At 47.5% G+C, this 19,397-nt stretch overlaps 1 protein-coding gene across 1 annotated transcript in view; it reads left to right on the forward strand.

Moving 5' to 3' along the window:
• The window catches only part of LOC309373563 (uncharacterized protein), a 151,166-nt gene that overhangs the window by 4,217 nt on the left and 127,552 nt on the right, over positions 1 to 19,397 (forward strand). The window contains exons 2-3 of the mRNA XM_081917884.1: positions 269 to 510; positions 19,273 to 19,392. Coding sequence (XP_081774010.1) covers positions 270 to 510; positions 19,273 to 19,392 — 361 coding nt within the window. The 5' untranslated portion in view covers position 269. The remainder of the gene's footprint in view (positions 1 to 268; positions 511 to 19,272; positions 19,393 to 19,397) is intronic.

The raw sequence follows: 19,397 nt of genomic DNA on the forward strand, positions 1-19,397 counted from the left end.
TTGTCCTTTTCATGTAATTTTTCTGTTAGTTTTGCCGGTTCTGCATATTCCATGTTTCGTTGGTATTTCTTCTGTCTTCCAAGTTTGTGCTAATAAAATTCTTGCCGCTGTTGTTGCATAAATAATTTCCAATTTTCTTTTTTTACATCTTGGTCTAAAATTCCTAGAAGGAATGCTTCTGGTTTCTTAACAAAAGTCTTTTTAAACAGTTTTTTCAATTCATTATATATCATTCCCCAATAATTCCTAATCTTTTTGCATCTTGCAGGATGGCTTTTTTTCTAAAAAGAAAAAAGAAAAACAAGATCTACCCCTCATTTGAGGACGAGGCCCCTGCCCTACTGCCGGCATTGGTGAAGCCGTCAACATCAGTGGCAGGGGCCAGACCGGCAGAGGCAAGACCCCTAGTCTTGCCAGGGCTGGTGAAGCCCCAGACCAGCAAGCAAGACCCAAGCCAGCAGCGGCCCTCAAAAAAGAAGAGCCTCGAGGACTCTGGGCCAGCGCTCCCAGGTGAGTAGGCAGAACCAGATCCCTCTTGGGTTCCCCTTGGCCTTAGACTTGGTGTTTACCTCTACGGATGTTGGTGATCTGACACTAACTAAAAGCGAAACAAAAGAAGTGCCATGGTCAGACCACTTCCTGGTGCAACTGGACTTCTCCGCGACCCTTCCCCTCTGCAGGGAGGTGGGACCGATTTGGATGGTCCGCCCCCGCTACTTAATGGATCCAACTGGTTTTCAGAGAGTGGTAGGGGATGTTTTATCCCAAGTTGATGGCCTCTCGGCTGATTCCCTGGTGGCCCGTTGGAATGCGGAGTTAACCAGGGCTATTGACTATCTGGCTCCGAAGCGCCCTCTCCGATTGCATGGAGCCCGGACAGCTCCGTGGTTTTCCCCAGAGCTAAGGGCGATGAAACAATAGTTGAGACGGCTAGAGCGCTGGTGGCGGAAAACTCACTCTAAATCAGACCGGACACGGGCTAGAGCTCAATGTCGAGCCTACCAAGTGGCAATGGCGATGGCGAAGAGGGCCTTCTTCGCCGCCTCCATTGCATCTGCAGAAAACAGCAGCAGGAGACTTTTTCAGGTGGTTTGCAATCTATCGGAACCACCTGCACCACCGGGGCCTTGTAGGGATCCCAAGATCTCCTGCAATGCTTTTGCAAAGTTTTTTGCAGATAAAGTCACTCAGATTCAGAAGGAGGTAGACTCCAAGGTGGGAGCAGGGCCAGGGCGGGAGAATGCTAGAGTTCTGTCTAGTCCTGTTATATGGGATCAATTCCAATCTGTTACCTCTGAGGTTGTGGACAGGCTGCTTGAACAAGTGAAACCGACCACCTGTCTCCTTGATCCTTGCCCATCCTGGCTGATAAAAGTGAGCCGGGAAGGGCTGGGCGATGGGCTCTGCGGGGTGGTGAATGCTTCTCTCTGTGAGGGAGCCTTCCCAGACCTGCAGAAAAAGGCGGTCATTAAACAGCAGAAAACAACCTTTCTCCCTCCTCTATGTGACATCCTTTTATATATTTGAACATGGCTATCATATCACCCCTTAACCTCCTCTTCTCCAGGCTAAACATGCCCAGCTCCCTTAGCCGTTCCTCATAAGGCATCGTTTCCAGGCCTTTGACCATTTTGGTTGCCCTCCTCTGGACACGTTCCAGTTTGTCAGTGTCCTTCTTGAACTGTGGTGCCCAGAACTGGACACAGTACTCCAGGTGAGGTCTGACCAGAGCAGAATACAGTGGCACTATTACTTCCCTTGATCTAGATGCTATACTCCTATTGATGCAGCCCAGAATTGCATTGGCATTTTTAGCTGCCGCGTCACACTGTTGGCTCATGTCAAGTTTGTGGTCAACCAAGACTCCTAGATCCTTTTCACATGTACTACTCTCAAGCCAGGTGTCACCCATCTTGTATTTGTGCCTCTCATTTTTTTTGCCCAAGTGCAATACTTTACATTTCTCCCTGTTAAAATTCATCTTGTTTGTTTTGGCCCAGTTCTCTAATCTGTCAAGGTCATTTTGAAGTGTGATCCTGTCCTCTGGGGTGTTAGCCACCCCTCCCAGTTTGGTGTCATCTGCAAATTTGATCAGGATGCCCTTGAGTCCATCATCCAAGTCGTTGATAAAGATGTTGAATAAGACCGGGCCCAAGACAGAACCCTGTGGCACCCCACTAGTCACTCTTCTCCAGGATGAAGAGGAACCATTGATGAGCACCCTTTGGAGTTCAGCCCTTTCTGTGTCCCCTGTTTGCATTTCACCATCTTCTCCTCTGAGTGACCCCACTGTTTCTTTGTTCTTCCTTTTGCTACGAACATACCCATAAAAGCCTTTTTTGTTGCTTTTAACCTCTCTAGCAAGCCTGAGTTCATTCTGTGCTTTAGCTTTTCTGACTTTGTGTCTACACGTGCTGGCTATTTGTTTGAATTCCTCTTTGGTGGTTTCCCCCCTTTTCCATTTTTTGTACACATCCTTTTTTAATCTTAACTCAGTTAAAAGTTCTTTAGATAGCCACCCTGGCTTCTTTAGGCACCTTCCATGTTTCCGTCTCATTGGTATTGCCTGAAGTTGTGCTTTTACTATCTCCCTCTTAACAAACTCCTAGCCATCATGAACTCCCTTTCCTTTTAGTATTACTGTCCATGGGATCTCACCCAGCACTTCCCTAAGTTTTATGAAGTCGGCTTTCTTAAAGTCAAGAAATTGAGTCCTAGTATGCTTGGCTGCTCCTTTCCACTGTATAGTAAACTTCAGAAGAGCATGATCACTCGCGCCTAATGATCCTTCCACTTCTACCCCACTAACCAGGTCATCAACATTGGTTAGGACCAGATCTAAAATGGCTGTTCCTCTTGTTGCTTCTCCCACTCTCTGGACAATAAAGTTGTCTGCAAGGCCAGTGACGAATCTGTTTGACCTTATGCTCTTGGCTGAGTTTGACATCCAACAAATATCCGGGTAATTGAAGTCCCCCATTACTACTATCTCCCTTCCTTTTGCATGCTTGGCCATCTGTTCCAGGAAGGCATCATCTATGTCCTCCGTTTGGCTTGGGGATCTATAGTAAACTCCCACAATGAGGTCACTGTTATTCTTCTCTCCCTTTATTTTGACCCAAATGCTTTCACTTTGGCTTTGAGGTTCTAAATCTTGGATCTCTTCACAGATATACAGTGGTGCCCCGCAAGACGAACGCCTCGCAAGACGAAAAACCCGCTAGACAAAAGGGTTTTCCGTTTTGGAAGCGCTTCGCAAGACGAATTTCCCTATGGGCTTGCTTCGCAAGAAGAAAGCCCATAGGGAAATCTCCGGGGACCTCTTTTAAATGCTAGCGGTGGGGAGCAAAGCCTTCCCCCCCCCTCCGGCCTTCAGAAGAGGTCCAGGAAGGCCGGCGGGGGCCAAAAGGCTTTGCTCCCCACCGCCAGCATTTTAAAAGCAGTCCGGGATAGCAGGGAAGCGCTTCCCGCTATCCCGGACGGCTTTTGAAGGCAGGCGGGGGGAGCAAAGACTTTTGCCCCCCGCCCGCCTTCAGAAGAGGTCCAGGACCTCTTCTGAAGGCGGGCAGGGGGCAAAAGTCTTTGTCCCCCCTGCCTGCCTTCCCGGGGGTTTTTTAATCGCCCCGGGGCGATTTAAAAGCCCCCGGACCGCTTTTGAAGGCAGGCGGGGGGGGAGCCAAGACTTTGGCCGCCCGCCCGCCTTCAGAAGAGGTCCTGGACCTCTTCTGAAGGCGGGAGGGCGGCCAAAGTCTTTGTCCCCCCTGCCTGCCTTCCCGGGGGCTTTTAAATCGCCCCGGGACAGCGGAGAATTCCTCCGCTGTCCCGGGGCGATTTTAAAATGCTGGCGGGCGGCAGCGCTGCCGCCCGCCAGCATTTTAAGATCGCCCCGGACAGCGGAGAACTCCTCCGCTGTCCCGGGGTTTTTAAAATGCTGGGGGACGGCAGCGAAGCGTTCGCTGCCGCCCGCCAGCATTTTAAGATCGCCCCGGGACAGCGAAAAATTCTCTGCTGTCCCGGCGGCTTTTAAAATGCTGGGGGACGGCAGCGAAGCCCGCCAGCATTTTAAGATCGCCCCGGGACAGCGGAAAAGTCTCCGCTGTCCCGGGGGCTTTTAAAATGCTGGGGGACGTCCCCCAGCATTTTAAAAGCCCCCGGGACAGCGGAGACTTTTCCGCTGTCCCGGGGCGATCTTAAAATGCTGGCGGGCTTCGCTGCCGTCCCCCAGCATTTTAAGATCGTCCCGGGACCGCGGAAAAGTCTCCGCTGTCCCGGGAAGGCAGGCGGGGGGGAGGGGAAGCAAAGACTTTCGCCCCCTGCCAGCCTTCAGAAGAGGTTGGGGGACAGACTGTCCCCGGACCTGGTCTGAAGGCGGTTTCCATAGGAACGCATTAATTGATTTTTAATGCATTCCTATGGGAAACCGTGCTTCGCAAGACGAAAAACTCGCAAGACGAAAAGACTTGCGGAACGAATTAATTTTGTCTTGCGAGGCACCACTGTACACATCCCTGACATATAACGCCACTCCTCCTCCTTTCTTGTCTGGTCTGTTTCTCTGAAATAGATTGTATCCCTCCATTATTACATTCCAATCGTAGGACTTATCCCACCAGGTTTCAGTGATGCCTATTATGTCATATTTAGTTTGCTGTACCAAGAGCTCAAGCTCATCTTGTTTATTTCCCATGCTTTGCGCATTAGTGTACAGACATTGAAGTCCATTAATCATTCCCCCGTGTCTCTTATTTAAGGATTTTTTCCTCCCACCACTAGGTCTGCGTGCTGTTTGCTCCATTTGGTCTATGACATTGGGATGATCATCTTCATCAATTGATAGACTCCTACCTTCAGGAGCACTGTCTCCCTCCCCCACGTTAGTCAGTTTAAAGCCCTCCTGATGAGGTTTTTGAGATTTTTTGCAAAAACATTCCTCCCAACCGTTGTGAGGTGCAGCCCATCGCTTGCCAGAAGTCCATCTTTAAGAAACTGCAGTCCGTGATCTAAGAATCCAAGCTGTTCCTGTTTACACCATTTGCGAAGCCAGTTGTTCACTTCCACTATTTTCCTCTCTCTCCCTGGGCCACGTCGTTCAACTGGGAGGACAGATGAGATGACAATTTGTGCATTTAATTGCTTCAATTTCCTGCCCAGAGCCTCGTAGTCTGTTTTGATCTTCTGGAGGCTATTGCTTGCAGTGTCATTGGTTCCTACATGAACCAAGAGGAAGGGGTATTTGTCAGTGGGTTTTATGATTCCTTGCAGTCGTTCAGTTACATCTTGGATCTTAGCCCCGGGGAGACAGCACACTTCCTGAGACATCTTGTCAGGCCCACAGATCACTGCTTCTGTTCCCCTCAGTAGGGAATCCCCTATCACCACTACACGCCTCCTCTTAGGTCTGGTCGGGGTTCTTCCGTGAGCTGTCCGTTCCAAGGTCACCTGCACATTCCCTGAGGACTGACTTTGCTGCTTGTCTTCATATACCTGATCGACTGTAATGAGGGAGAGATCCTCAAATGGAGTCTGCTCTTCGTCTTCCATGCTAAGGGAGAGGACCTCAAAGCGATTGTGTATTTCTAAACAATCAGAGCGAACGTTTCTCCATATATCTGGCTCCTGTGTTGGTGAACTAGCCTCCTTCTCAGGGAACTCCCCTGTCTCCTCCTTGGTGGAGACGGTGTGCTCTGTTGCTTTCAAGAAGAGCTCCAACTCTCTAATTCTTTGGAGCGTAGCTACACGTTCCTCCAGTTGCTGGACTTTGTCTTTTAAGAGGGCAATCAACATGCAATTGCTGCAGGTAAAGCTGCCTGCAACCTTTGGCAAGATGGCAAACATTGCGCAGGAACCGCAAGTGACTGCAGCTGTTCCCTCACCCTCCATCTTGAGAACGTGTCGTTGGGGGTGACTACAGCGGTCCTCTATCATAAAAAGCGTGAAGACAGGACAAATAACTCCCCCCCAAAAAAACCTAGGTCTCCCCCAACAAATGTTTGAGACTAGCTCCCCTAAATCTAAAAGATGCCCTACAAGCTCTGATAAGCTCCTCCCACAGCTAATCACCTACCTCAACAGAAACCCTGCCCCCTCTGACCTTTGCACAGGGAGAGCAGCTAATCAGCCACAAAGAAACACATCCGCCACATTTACTCACCTCTCTCTCTTCTCTCTCTCTCTCTCTCTCTCTCTCTCTCTCTCTCTCTCTCTCTCTCTCTCTCTCTCTCTCTCTCTCTCTCTTTCTGAAGAACTCTCTGATGAAAACTTCGAGTACTTGTGGATGGGTAAGAAGATCCTGGGAGGAAGAACCGTCAGAGAAGCCTTGGAGATGATGGATGAAAGGGAGATTTTGGACACCATCCTCCAACACCTCCAGCCACCTCCCCAGGTGGGTGTGATGCAGGGTGGATTTGATTGAAATCAAATCAATTTAAAACATATTTTTACATTCTTGCTTGTATAATCTTAATATTTACAACCAGATGAAGGTTTCATTTTGGGAATAATAAATTTCCAGAGTAGTTTTTACTACTGATTTGGTTATACTCTTAGGAATGCATAGACAGATCATTATGAAATCATTGTGGGGTATAATAAGTTAACTGTGTACAGACGCTTCAGGTTACATACGCTTCAGGTTACAGACTCCGCTAACCCAGAAATAGGACCTCGGGTTAAGAACTGCCATCGGCTCAGGGGCGAGAGGGGAAAAGCTGGGTGGATTACAGAGAGCCCCCAAAGATTGTGGGAAGCAGCACTTCCTCAGTGGAGGAAGGAGAGGAGATGCAGGGGTCGGAGGAGGCAAGGCGGTGCCAGGACACCTTGCCTGAGCAAAGCGGGGAGAAGGGGGGTCCCCCATTACCCAAGCCTTCCTTGCGCAGTAGGTTTCCACGCAGAGAGGGGAGGCGCAGACTGGGCGCCAATAAATTACTCTGCTGGGGAAGGTTGAAGGGCTGCCCACTCTCAGATTCTGCCCGTGAATGAGCAAGACACGGAATAGAGGCGCTCTGCATTCTAAAGGTTTTGATCACTAAGAAGAAGAAAGCTGGAAAACAGACTCTTGAGCCATATTTCCTGATTGCTCTCAAGCAACCAACTGATACGTCTAACAGTGGTCCTTCAGGTTAAGAACAGTTTCAGGTTAAGAACGGACCTCCGAAACGAATTAAGTCCTTAACCTGAGGTACCACTGTATATTTGGACAACTTTTCTGCTGTACCTTATTGGAAGGAGAAAAATAATCATTTCCTTAATAAGAATTTAAACAATTTATTTAACTAAAACAATAACATTATAGCATATATATCCATGTTTGTTAACTGATGTGGTTAAACATTTTTTTTTTAAAAAAATCTTAGAATGAATTTTAGCATATATGAAAAACTTAAAATAAATCCTTACTTCCCAGTGAATAGCCGTTGGACTATAATGCAATTTAAAAAGAAAAATATATTTCGAAAGATTTTTCCTCCAAAAGCATTTTATTTTAGAAATCCAATTTAATTTTTTAAAAAATGTGATTTAAATCAAAGAAATCCATTTAAAAAATGAAAAATAAAAAAAATGGGTCATTGATTTTTATCCACCCTGGTCTGATGTTGTGCAGCGTAAACCAGGATTTCCCAACCTGGTGCCCTCTAAATGTTCTGGGCCATATGCTGCCTGGGGCTGGTGGGAGCATGTAGAAGGGTTCAAGTTGAGGGGAACTGCCATGAACTATCACAGGCAAAGGCAAACTCGGCCCTCCAGCTGTTTTGGGACTACAGCTCCCATCATCCCTAGCTAACAGGACCAGCGGGTCAGGGGTGATGGGCATTGGAGTCCCCAAACAACTGGAGGGCCGTGTTTGCCTAGGCCTGAACTATTGGGAGCCCAGCTTGGAGGAAGGTCCTATTTGCAGATGCAAGAGACGACTTTCCCCTGGTGAGAAGGAGTGGTGGCCGCCAGTCTGGGGGGCTTGAAAAGAGGACCAGGCAAATTTGGGAAAGCAGAAAAGGCGACCAGTGCAGGATCTGTAGACCGGAAGAAGAACCAATCCATGAACTTGATTTGGTGGGGTGACTTGGACCCCAAGAAATGTTGCATTTTTTTTCTTTAACTTTTGCAACTGATCATTCCCGATATCTGGGAACGTTTCAGAACCCGCTATTGTGCAGTAAAAGTTTTTGTGACTGTATTGTGCCAAATATGGCCAATATTTCCTCTTCGCTCTCAAGAGCAGTTAATTTGCCAGGCCTGGGCATTTGGCAGAGCAGGCAAGCAAATACTTTATGCAACAGAAAATTTAATAAATAATCATACTGGGAGTGGTATTGTCTGTTTGTTATTATGGTATGTATTTTTGAGTTTTTATATTGTAAACCGCCCTGTGATCTTCGGATGAAGGGCAGTACAGAAATTTAATAAATAATAGTAATAGCCACAATGCCTAGATTCTGTTTGTTCATGGCAGGAAACAAAGTGCTTTAAATGAATGGTGTGTCTCCCAGTCCGGAGGATTTATTTAATCTTCTTTGGAGTGTTACTTTAAAAAAGAAGAAGAATTGATTGCAATAGATTTTACTCCAAATGATTTTTGCAAGAAGTCTATTTCTAGGCATGTGGGGTTTTTTTTTAGAGAAGACAAGTGGCAGATAGATGGCAACTGTTCTCTAGACAAAAAACATGACACTTTTCTTCATTTTATTCCCAGCAGAAGACATCCAAGCCTGGACACAACAAGGTAAGTCCTTGTCGTGAATTCCTCGCGGCGCTTTTAGCAGAATGCTCAGAGTCCCAGGTTCTTTAGTGCAGTATTCATTATTGTGAGCTCAATATATATACAAATATCTACAGAAGCAGTTCATATAATCAGACAGAGTACCTGCACCTTGAGGCAAAAGAAGACTCCACACTCATCTACACACTCAGCTGGAGAAAAATGCTCAGTCTTTACCTCCTCCCTTTCAATTTCTCTGGGAGAGCTGCCAATTCTTAGCTTTCTTTCAACGGCCTTATCAGGTACGCTTGGCAGTTAAACTTTTTCTGGCAGCAGGTTTGCATGTATCTTGGGCCAATTTCTTTGCTCATTAAAGCTGGCTGACCAACTATAACTCAAAAGATTTTTATCATCTTCAAACCTGTAGGCTTTCGTACCGCTTTCATACCCAAGAAATAGCAACTGCTGTGCCCTTTTCCCACCTTTTCTTCGGTTTTTTTACAGGTATGTCAACCCATGCCTTTGTCCCAAAGATTCTCAAATGTTGCAAACTGGGACTTTTGTTATAGAGAATCTTATAGACCACAAACAATTTCCAATATAATTCACTGTCTTAATACTCTCAGCCCAGTATTTAGTTGGAAGATTTGCATCTGCCAACAATGCTTTCAATTGTGTCTGCAAGACACCTCTCCTACGCTCTGCTACTCCATTCTCCTGAGGAGTCGCCACATTGGTAAGCCTATGTTTAATCCCTTGGGATCGCAACCAGTTTCTTAGGGAGCTTGCCATAAATTCTCCTCCCCTGTCTGTCTGAATAGAGCACACCTTTTGGCCAAGTTGTCTTTCCTTCTTACCCAGAACTTCAAAGTTTGGGCAACATCAGATTTTTGCTTTAATGGATAGACCCAGCCAAATCTAGAATAGTCATCCACTAGAATCAAACAGTACTTGTTACGGGAGACACTTGGTGGAAAAGGACCAGTTACATCAGCATGAACCAACTCCAGTGGGTTTTTTTGTTTCTCTCTGGCTTGCTCTTGCTACTGGGCAAGCCCTGCTTTTAACCTCCTTGCAGATATTGCAGTCTAAGTAATTATCACAACTTTTAATGTTTTTCATCGCCCCACACAACTCCAATGTTTTGTTCAGCACCTTAAAGCTGGCATGAGCCAGATGCCTGTGCAGCAGATGAATACACATATCATGGGTCGGGACATTTTGCACATTCGCAACCTTAGACTCACACTGCAGTACATACATATTAGTTCTAAGGCTAGCATTTGCCAATTGTTGTTGTTGTTTAGTCGTTTAGTCGTGTCCGACTCTTCGTGACCCCATGGACCAGAGCACGCCAGGCACCTCTGTCCTCCACTGCCTCCCGCAGTTTGGTCAAACTCATGCTGGTAACCTCGAAAACACTATCCAACCATCTCGTCCTCTGTCGCCCCCTTCTCCTTGTGCCCTCCATCTTTCCCAACATCAGGGTCTTCTCCAGGGAGTCTTCTCTTTTCATGAGGTGGCCAAAGTACTGGAGCCTCAGCTTCACAATCTGTCCTTCCAGTGAGCACTCAGGGTTGATTTCCTTCAGTATGGAGAGGTTTGATCTTCTTGCAGTCCATGGGACTCTCAAGAGTCTCCTCCAGCACCATAATTCAAAAGCATCAATTCTTCGGCGATCAGTCTTCTTTATGGTCCAGCTCTCACTTCCATACATCACTACTGGGAAAACCATAGCTTTAACTATACGAACCTTTGTTGGTAAGGTGATGTCTCTACTTCTCAAGATACTGTCTAGGCCTGTCATTGCCCTTCTCCCAAGAAGCAGGTGTCTTTTAATTTCGTGGCTGCTGTCACCATCTGCAGTGATCATGGAGCCCAAGAAAGTAAAATCTCTCACTACCTCCATTTCTTTCCCTTCTATTTGCCAGGAGGTGATGGGACCAGTGGCCATGATCTTCGTTTTTTTGATGTTGAGCTTCAGACCATATTTTGCGCTCTCCTCTTTCACCCTCATTAAAAGGTTCTTTAATTCCTCCTCACTTTCTGCCATCAAGGTTGTGTCATCTGCATATCTGAGGTTGTTGATATTTCTTCCGGCAATCTTAATTCCGGCTTGGGATTCATCCAGCCCAGCCTTTCGCATGATGAATTCTGCATATAAGTTAAATAAGCAGGGAGACAAAATACAGGCTTGTCGTACTCCTTTCCCAATTTTGAACCAATCAGTTGTTCCATATCCCGTTCTAACTGTAGCTTCTTGTCCCACATAGAGATTTCTCAGGAGATAGATGAGGTGATCTGGCACTCCCATTTCTTTAAGAACTTGCCATAGTTTGCCGTGGTCGACACAGTCAAAGGCTTTTGCATAGTCAATGAAGCAGAAGTAGATGTCTTTCTGGAACTCTCTAGCTTTCTCCATAATCCAGCGCATGTTTGCAATTTGGTCTCTGGTTCCTTTGCCTCTTCTAAATCCAGCTTGCACTTCTGGGAGTTCTCGGTCCACATACTGCTTAAGCCTTCCTTGTAGAATTTTAAGCATAACCTTGCTAGCGTGTGAAATGAGTGCAATTGTGCGGTAGTTGGAGCATTCTTTGGCACTGCCCTTCTTTGGGATTGGGATGTAGACTGATCTTCTCCAATCTTCTGGCCACTGCTGAGTTTTCCAAACTTGCTGGCATATTGAGTGTAGCACCTGAACAGCATCATCTTTTAAAATTTTAAATAGTTCAGCTGGAATCATGGATCACTGCCTTGCCGTGGCGAAGGGGCTTGAAGAACTCAGAGAAGCTATGAACTATGCCGAGCAGGGCACCAAAGAGGAACAGGTCATAGTGGAGAGTTTTGACCAAACGTGATCCACCTGGAGGAGGAACCGGCAAGCCACTCCAGTATCCCTGCCAAGAAAACTCCATGGACAAAGACAACAGGCATTTGCCAATACTGCCCCATTTTGCTTTATCTGGCACTGATCTCCCACAAAGTTTACTTCAAAGCCTGCTTTTGCTAAGTCAGGAATACTCAGGAGATTGTTTTGCAAACTAGGCACACACAACACATTCCTGAATGTGTGTCTCAGCTGTGGGAACACAATCTCCTCCTCACAGGCTATATTAGCTTTCTGGCCTGAGGCAAGACTTACATGGTTTTGTTTGAAGCCCTAGCATCAGTTAGCAATGCTTTTCTTTTACAAAAAGTTTGAGAAGCTCCGCTGTCCAGAACCCACAGCTCTTCATTTTCTTGACCATCTGCAGACACCCAAGCGTTAGACTCTCTCTGCTGCCTCCTGTGCTTCTGCTGTTTTTGTTGTTTCCTCGGGCAGTCCCGAAGCAGATGTCCACTGGACTTGCAGCAAAAACACCTTTTTACTTTGTTGACCACCGGCTGGTCTGCAGCAGCTCCTCCTGGCTGTTTCTCCGGCTCCCGACACCTCTGCTCTTCCCGGCTGTTGTTCCCTCTGGGATGCTCCAACGGCTGGGCTGAGGTCATCTTTCGCTCTGAACACCTGTTCTCCTCTGCATACAACCGTCCGGTAACGTATTCCAGAGTCAGCTTATCAGTCTCTACTGACTCGAGGGAATTGACCAGCATATCATAGCTGTCATCAAGGGAACTCAGGACTATAAAGACTTTGTCCTCTTCCCCCTCAGGCCTCCCTCTTAAGGCTAGCTCCTGGAAACAGCCTGTTAGGAATTTTAGGTGGTTCACCAGGGAGTCCCCCAGTGTCTTCCGACACCGGTACAGTCTCCTGGTCAATGTTATCAGTGAGCCAGCTGTCTCTCGCACATGGACAGCCTTGAGCGTATTCCACGCCTCACTTGCCGTCACCTTATCAGCTACGTAGACTAGCTGGCTGTCGTCCACTCCAAGGATGATCGTAGCCAAGGCTTTCTCATCCTTTTCATCCTCCTCAGGGGGCTGCGGTGGATCTTCCACCACTTTCCACAGGCCCTCACGCTTGAGGAAGTGTTGCATGCGGACTGACCAGATCCTGTAGTTTGTGGCCGTCAGCTTCTCCAGCAACACGCTAGCTCCGGACTGCTCCATCCCTGCAGCTCCCCTCCAGCACCCATGGCTAGATAACTGCCACCTGTACTCCTGCTCAGTGGAAGCGTGCTGGGCCCATAACCCTGTCACGAATTCCTTGCGGCGCTTTTAGCAGAATGCTCAGAGTCCCAGGTTCTTTAGTGCAGTATTCATTATTGTGAGCTAAATATATATACAAATATCTACAGACGCAGTTCATATAATCAGACAGAGTACCTGCTCCTGGAGGCAAAAGAAGACTCCACACTCATCTACCCCACTCCACCACTATTGGACAGGCTTCCCTTTTAAACCAGTGACAGCCAATCACATTACTGTGGGGTGCCACAAAAGAGAACACCCTCTCCCAATTTCAGTCATGGGGGGAGGGTGGGGAAACCCGTAAGAGGCTGTGGATGCAGGTATTAGTTCTCTTAAAAAGCAGGAAGAGCCTAGGGTCAGCGTATCCAGGACAAAAGTGTGTCATGAGAATGAAAGACGAGGCTGCTGGGTTAGACCAGCAGCCTGCACAGTCCAGCATCCTTATCTCACAGTGGCCAACCAGATGCCCATGGGAAACTGGAAAGCAGAATTCGAACACAGAGCCCTCTCCCCTTCCTGTGGTTTCCAGCAACTGGTATTCAGAAGCATTCCTGCCTCCAACAGTGGAGGCAGAGCAATTAGGACATGCTGAACTTGTCAACTTTCAAATTCCCCAAATGAGGAGTACTAAAGAGTTGTAATAGGGACGCGGGTGGCGCTGTGGGTTAAACCACTGTGCCGCTTGGGCTTGCCAATCGGAAGGTCGGCGGTTTGAATCCCTGCGACAGGGTGAGCTCCCGTTGTTCGGTCCCAGCTCCTACCCACCAAGCAGTTCAAAAGCACACAGTGCAAGTAAATAATAATAATAATAATAATAATAATAATAATAATAATAATAATAATAATTTATTTATATTCCACCCTCCCCAGCCGAAGCCAGTACTGCTCCGGCTGGAAGGTAAACGGCGTTTCCGTGTGCTGCTCTGGTTTCGCCAGAAGCGGCTTAGTCATGCTGGCCACATGACCTGGAGAAACAGTCTGCGGAAGCGGACAAATGCCGGCTCCCTCGGCCTTAAAGCGAGATGAGCTTTAAGCCCAGAGTCATTTGCGACTGGACTTAATTGTCAGGGGTCCCTTTACCTTTACCTTTAAAGAGTTGTAACATGACTTGGGAATTCAGAAGATGGGTAAAATTGCATACAAACCATTAAAACAATTGCCTAGTGCTTGCAATCTATTATTATTATTCAGTATTACCCGACATTTTAAGACGTTAAAATTGAAATTCTTTGGTTTTCCAAAAGCAGTTGATGTAGTTGGTGGGGTCTCCTCCCTGTGACTCACCCAAACCTTCCCCAACCCTTAGAACGCCCTCTACAGATACTATGGACTCAAGCTGCGGGATTCCAGGAGCGCAGAGACAGTCCACCAGTACCTGCATTTACTCCTGACGTTGCCTCTCGAAGAGGAAGCAGACAGAGAGGTGAGTGAATGTGTGTGATGTCAGGGGGGAGGAGAGCCAGCGGGACTGGGACTGTGCTCACACGGAGACTCTCCACCTCCAGCTGTGTCCTGGAAGAGCCTCCTCCTTCTGAACCCTCCTGCTTCAAGCGCCTCCCCAGGCTGCTTCCCAGTGTCCCCCCACCACAATCCAGGGTCCCCCACTCTTATTCATCCAGCCAGTCCCTGACATTACCCCACAGGCCCCACCAGCCCTCTGTCCTGATTTCCGGATTGGTCTCTGCTCGTGACCTTCCTTCCTCCAAGGATTTTGTGCCCACCCAGTCACCCCCTCAAAGCCCCTTACAGGAGGAACCGCTTTTCAGCATTCAGATATCTGGGCAGATTTGTTTAGTTTTGGGTTAGATCAGAGCAGCCAACAAGTGGCCCTCAATGCCTTTCTTGGCAGCCCTCAGCAACCTTGGAGGCACCCCTACACACCTGTAGGCCTTGCAGCGCCTTCCCAAAGCTGGGGAAGGAGGTGCTGGGCTTGGGGAAGGAGGCAGGTGTGATCTGTCAGGGTCCTAGAGTCCTCAGTTAGCTCTTTGCCACCTTTGGCAAGAAGGTGGGAAGGCGCTAGGTCCCACCAGAGCCTCGTGCCTCCTTCCCAAAACCCAGCGCCTCACCTGCCTACCTTTGGGAAGGCAGCATGCGGGCCGGGGCGTGTGTGTCAAATTTTGGCCTTGCTCCCCTCTCCCACACGACAAGTCAGTGTGTGGCCCACAGGTTCTGTGCTGAACTACTCCTGTGGCCCACTTGGTATGAGAAATTGGAGCACCCTGATTTAGATGGTGCATATTCCTGCTCTGGCGCCTTTGGGTGAGGGGTGGATTACAAATACTTCCAGGGAATAAATGATGCATTTTAATGTGGTTGGGTGTTTAAGGAAGCCAAGAACTGTATACAAGATTTGAAAATGTCAGAATGCAAGGCATCCTTGCGTTGCAAGCTGCACATGAGTCTGGGAGGTGTGGTCTGGTCAGTTCACATCAGAATCCACAGAAATATCGTTCTTCAAACCAGCCGTATTATTATCCGGGATGAAAGGATCTGTTCAAATTGGTTCTCTAAGAGTCTCATTTCTCCATTCTTAAATTTGGTTCCCCACATTTTGCAGCAATCTGCTTACAGAATCACATTTATCCTCCATCCCTCATGATCAGCTTAGCTCAATGGTTGCCATCAATTTCATTTTAATTGATTTTAATTAATTTTTATAATGAAATGTTTTTAGAATGTTGTACTATTTTATTGTTGTTAGCTGCCCTAAGCCCGGCTTTGGCTGGGGAGGGCGGGATATAAATAAAATTTATTATTATTATTATCACTAATTGCAATCAAGAAAACGACATGTTTCACGTGCCTCATTCTCCCTAGGGAATTTCTGAGGCTATCGGTGTGGCTTCAAGCACCCATATTTCCCAGGCGCTGATGGCAGTGCGGGATTTTGGCCGCGCAGCCATTGCAAGGACGACTGAAACGTCTGAGGTAAGGGTGTGAAGTGAGGAAGGAGCGCAGCAAGAGTGTAGGTCAGCCATCCCCAGCCTGGTGCCCCTTCCCCATCCGTGTGTTTTGAATTGGAACTCCCATCAGCCCCTGACAGCATGGCCAATGGTTAGACAAAGGTCCTGGCAAATTGGATCCTTAGCGGCTATTTACATCCACACCAAAGCACGTGAAGCAGCCTCTGGGTTCCTCTGATCTAGTAAAACAGAGCTGTGTTGGAAAAGAACGAATCCTGCCCCATTTCCAAATATGCTCTTTTTCAAGGGATGGGATCCTTACCATTCCAAAAAGGCAATTGGATCTGCTCATCCTCTCAGTATGGAAGCCAGACAGCTTCCTCTGTGGGTATGTCTCAGTCATCCTTCTGAAGTGGGCTCCAGCAGTCCTGTCTCTGTGGCTCCAGATCCTAGATCTGATCTGATCCCGTGGCTCAGTCAGTCAGTCAAACCGATTCGTTAGAAACCATTGGTCATCCCCCAAAGTACACTGACCCCTGTTTTTAGGTTGGTTGTCAGATGGTTGGTTGGCATTTCTTCAATAGTGAAAGCTAATGGGGGACCCCCAAGGGTCATCTAGTCCAACCCCCTCCGATTCAGGAACCTCAGCTCAAGCATCCCCGAGAGATGGCCATCCAACCTCCAACGAAGGAGAGTCCACAACCTCCCAAGGGAGAGTGTTCTGCTGTCAGAAAGCTTTGAATGAAGAACCTCTTAGAGTTTGGAAGAGGGGACACCTCTCCAACTGAGGGGAGGGAGCAGAACCCAAGAGAGAAGGCAGGCGGCAGGCTGGGAGAGGCAGAGAGAAAGAGGGGAGAGGTTTCAGCTGCATCCCGGGGCAGGGCAGCTGCCCAAGTTGCTCTCGTGCAAGGGTTCTTCTGCTTACGGGAGTGCCTGCTGGCCCCATTCAACTATGTTCTAGAGTAGACCCATTGAATTTAATGAAGATGACTAAGTTAGGCCCATTCATTTCGACAGGTCTACTTGAAGCAAAGCATAGTTGAGTGTCACTTTCTGTGTTCACCTCCATGTATTTGTCAATTAAGCAAATTATTACAAAGGCATAGTAACTGCGTGCGGATCTAACAGTTCCATAACCTGAGGGGGCCTTGGGGTCATGTGCCTCCGACTCTCCAATTCTCCAACCCAGCTGGAAGGAGATCAGAACCTTCTCCCCACTTTCAGTTAACTTCCCTCAAGCTTCTGGTCTCCGTTTTGCAACTGTGCTAGAGGAGAAGGGAGCAGGAGCCAATGAGTCCAAGGCTCATTCACACAATAATAAACCATAGTTTATCACAGAGGTAACCAAAATGGGGCCCTTCAGATGCTACAGACTGCAACTCCCATCCCTCCTGACCACTGGCCATGCTGGCTGAGGCTGATGGGAGCTAGAGGCCAACCTATGTTGATGCCCTCTGGTTTATTGTTACATCTGAACGCAGCCCTGAACTCTCTTGTGCTCTGCCATCCAAGAGAAATGAAACCCTGGTACCCCTGGATTTTTGCTGTGAGTTGGGAAATGACCAAGGAAATTTCCCAACCCTCACTATGGAGAAGATGAGCAGATCCACCCGGTTCATTTTAATTTTTAAAAAGCAGCTCCCATGGAAAAGAGCACCAGTGGTCAGTCTACCCTACACTGTCCTGCACTTTCTCCCTGGTTGACTGACCAAACCCAAAGAGAACACCTTAATGGTTCCTCGTCATCCTGGGGAAAAAGTGACCAGTGGGGTGTCACAGGGTTCTGTCCTGGACCCGTTGTTGTTCCACATTTTTTTAAAATAAATGACTTGGATGAAGGAATTGAGGGGATGCTCATCAAATTTGCAGATGACACCAAACTGGGAAGGGTAGCCAATGCCACAGAAGACAGAATCAGGATTCAAGATAACCTTAACAGATTGGAGAACTGGGCCCAAACTAACAAAATGAAATTCAATAGAGTCAAATGTTAGGCTCTACATTTAGGCAGGAAGAACTTGATGCACATATATAGGGTGGGGGAGCCCTGGCTTGCCAGCAGTTTGAGTTTCCTGGAGGAAAAAAAAATACAAAATTTGTAAGTCTGCACAACAACTTGTTGTTGTTGCTTAGTCGTTTAGTCGTGTCCGACTCTTCGTGACCCCCTGGACCAGAGCACGCCAGGCACTCCTGTCTTCCACTGCCTCCCGCAGCTTGGTCAAACTCATGCTGGTAGCTTAGAGAGCTTGTCCCCTTCTCCTTGTGCCCTCCACCTTTCACACAACAACTTACTGACTACTAATATTTTCCCAGCTGCTAAAAGGTCCCAACTAAATGGTGATTTGTCTCTAATTGCACTTAAGGTTCCCAAACTCACTTTCCCCATCTTTCCCCTCCAGAATACTAGCAAGACAAATGCCAGTATCACCGTCATCCTTTGCTGCGGGCAAATGGCATTCGGGGCACGACAGGATGATCTCCCCTTTTTCATAGACCTTATCACAGAGGAGCTCCTCTTCCAATTCCAGAACAGCAGGAAGGTATGGCTCTGATTATCACACGGACTCCTGTTGTTTGTTCTCTCAGCTATACCATACTTTTCCGTGTATAAGACGAGGTGTTTTTTATTATTATTAAAAAATGATGTTTAAAAATGAGGGTCATCTTATACACAGATAGTGCATAGGAGGGACGTGGGATTGGTTGCCGCTGCAAGCCGGAGATAGTCAGCGGCTATTGTGCATGTTATTGGTGGCTGCGGCAAGGGGTGGTGTTGACTGGCTGTCGCTGCGGAAATTGGGAAGGCGATTGGCGGTTTCTGCCGGCGAGGGACAGACAATAGGTAGGTTTGCGACGTGTGTGAGTGGCAGCATAGGTCCAGCGGGTGAGCAATTTTTGGAATCCCCTCCCCCAAATAGCTGAACAACTGTGAGTAATCCTCCCCCCCAAAAGCTCAGCAACTCTGGGCAATCCTTCCCCCATTTTCTTAATTTGGAGTCCCCCAAAATAGGGGGTGTCTTATACATGAAAAAATATGGTATATCCTGCCTTTCTCCTGTCATACGACTCCATTTCCCCCGTGGTCATCATCCAGGCACTGAGCAGACCTCCTGAGCTCCGTCAAGGTCCTTGCACCACATGCCTTCAGACTGTGCCCTAGGGCAGGGTCTCTGGCTTCCTCCACCGAAGGGTTGTAGACTGGGGTGTATACTGACTCCACCCTTAGGACCAGATGGGGCATTACAGTGGTACCTTGGTTCTCAAACTTAATCCATTCTGAAACCAAAGCGTTCCAAACCAAGGCACGCTTTCCCATAGAAAGTAATGCAAAATGGATTAATTCTTTCCAGACTTTTTTTAAAGAAACCCTAAAACAGCAATTTACCATGAATTTAACTATCTAACAAGACCATTTCTGGGTTAGGGTTAATTTTTGGATTGGGTTAGTGTTAGGACAAGGATTAGAATTAGGGTTAGGGTCAGTGTGGCTTTATGTTTCCTTGTGATTTTGATTCAAACTCAGTTTTATAAAATCCCTTCTCCTTTCAGAACGAGGCTTTGAAGAAGAGCTTTATGAAGGCAGCAACTCTAACAACCAAGGCGCTTGTGCAATCGAATGTGGGATATGTCACCTTCCCCCACAAAGACGAGCTCACCTTCTGCATCATAGTGAG

This window comes from Podarcis melisellensis, assembly GCF_964234715.1.
Source record: "Podarcis melisellensis genome assembly, chromosome: 7".
Classification (NCBI taxonomy): Eukaryota; Metazoa; Chordata; class Lepidosauria; order Squamata; family Lacertidae; genus Podarcis; species Podarcis melisellensis.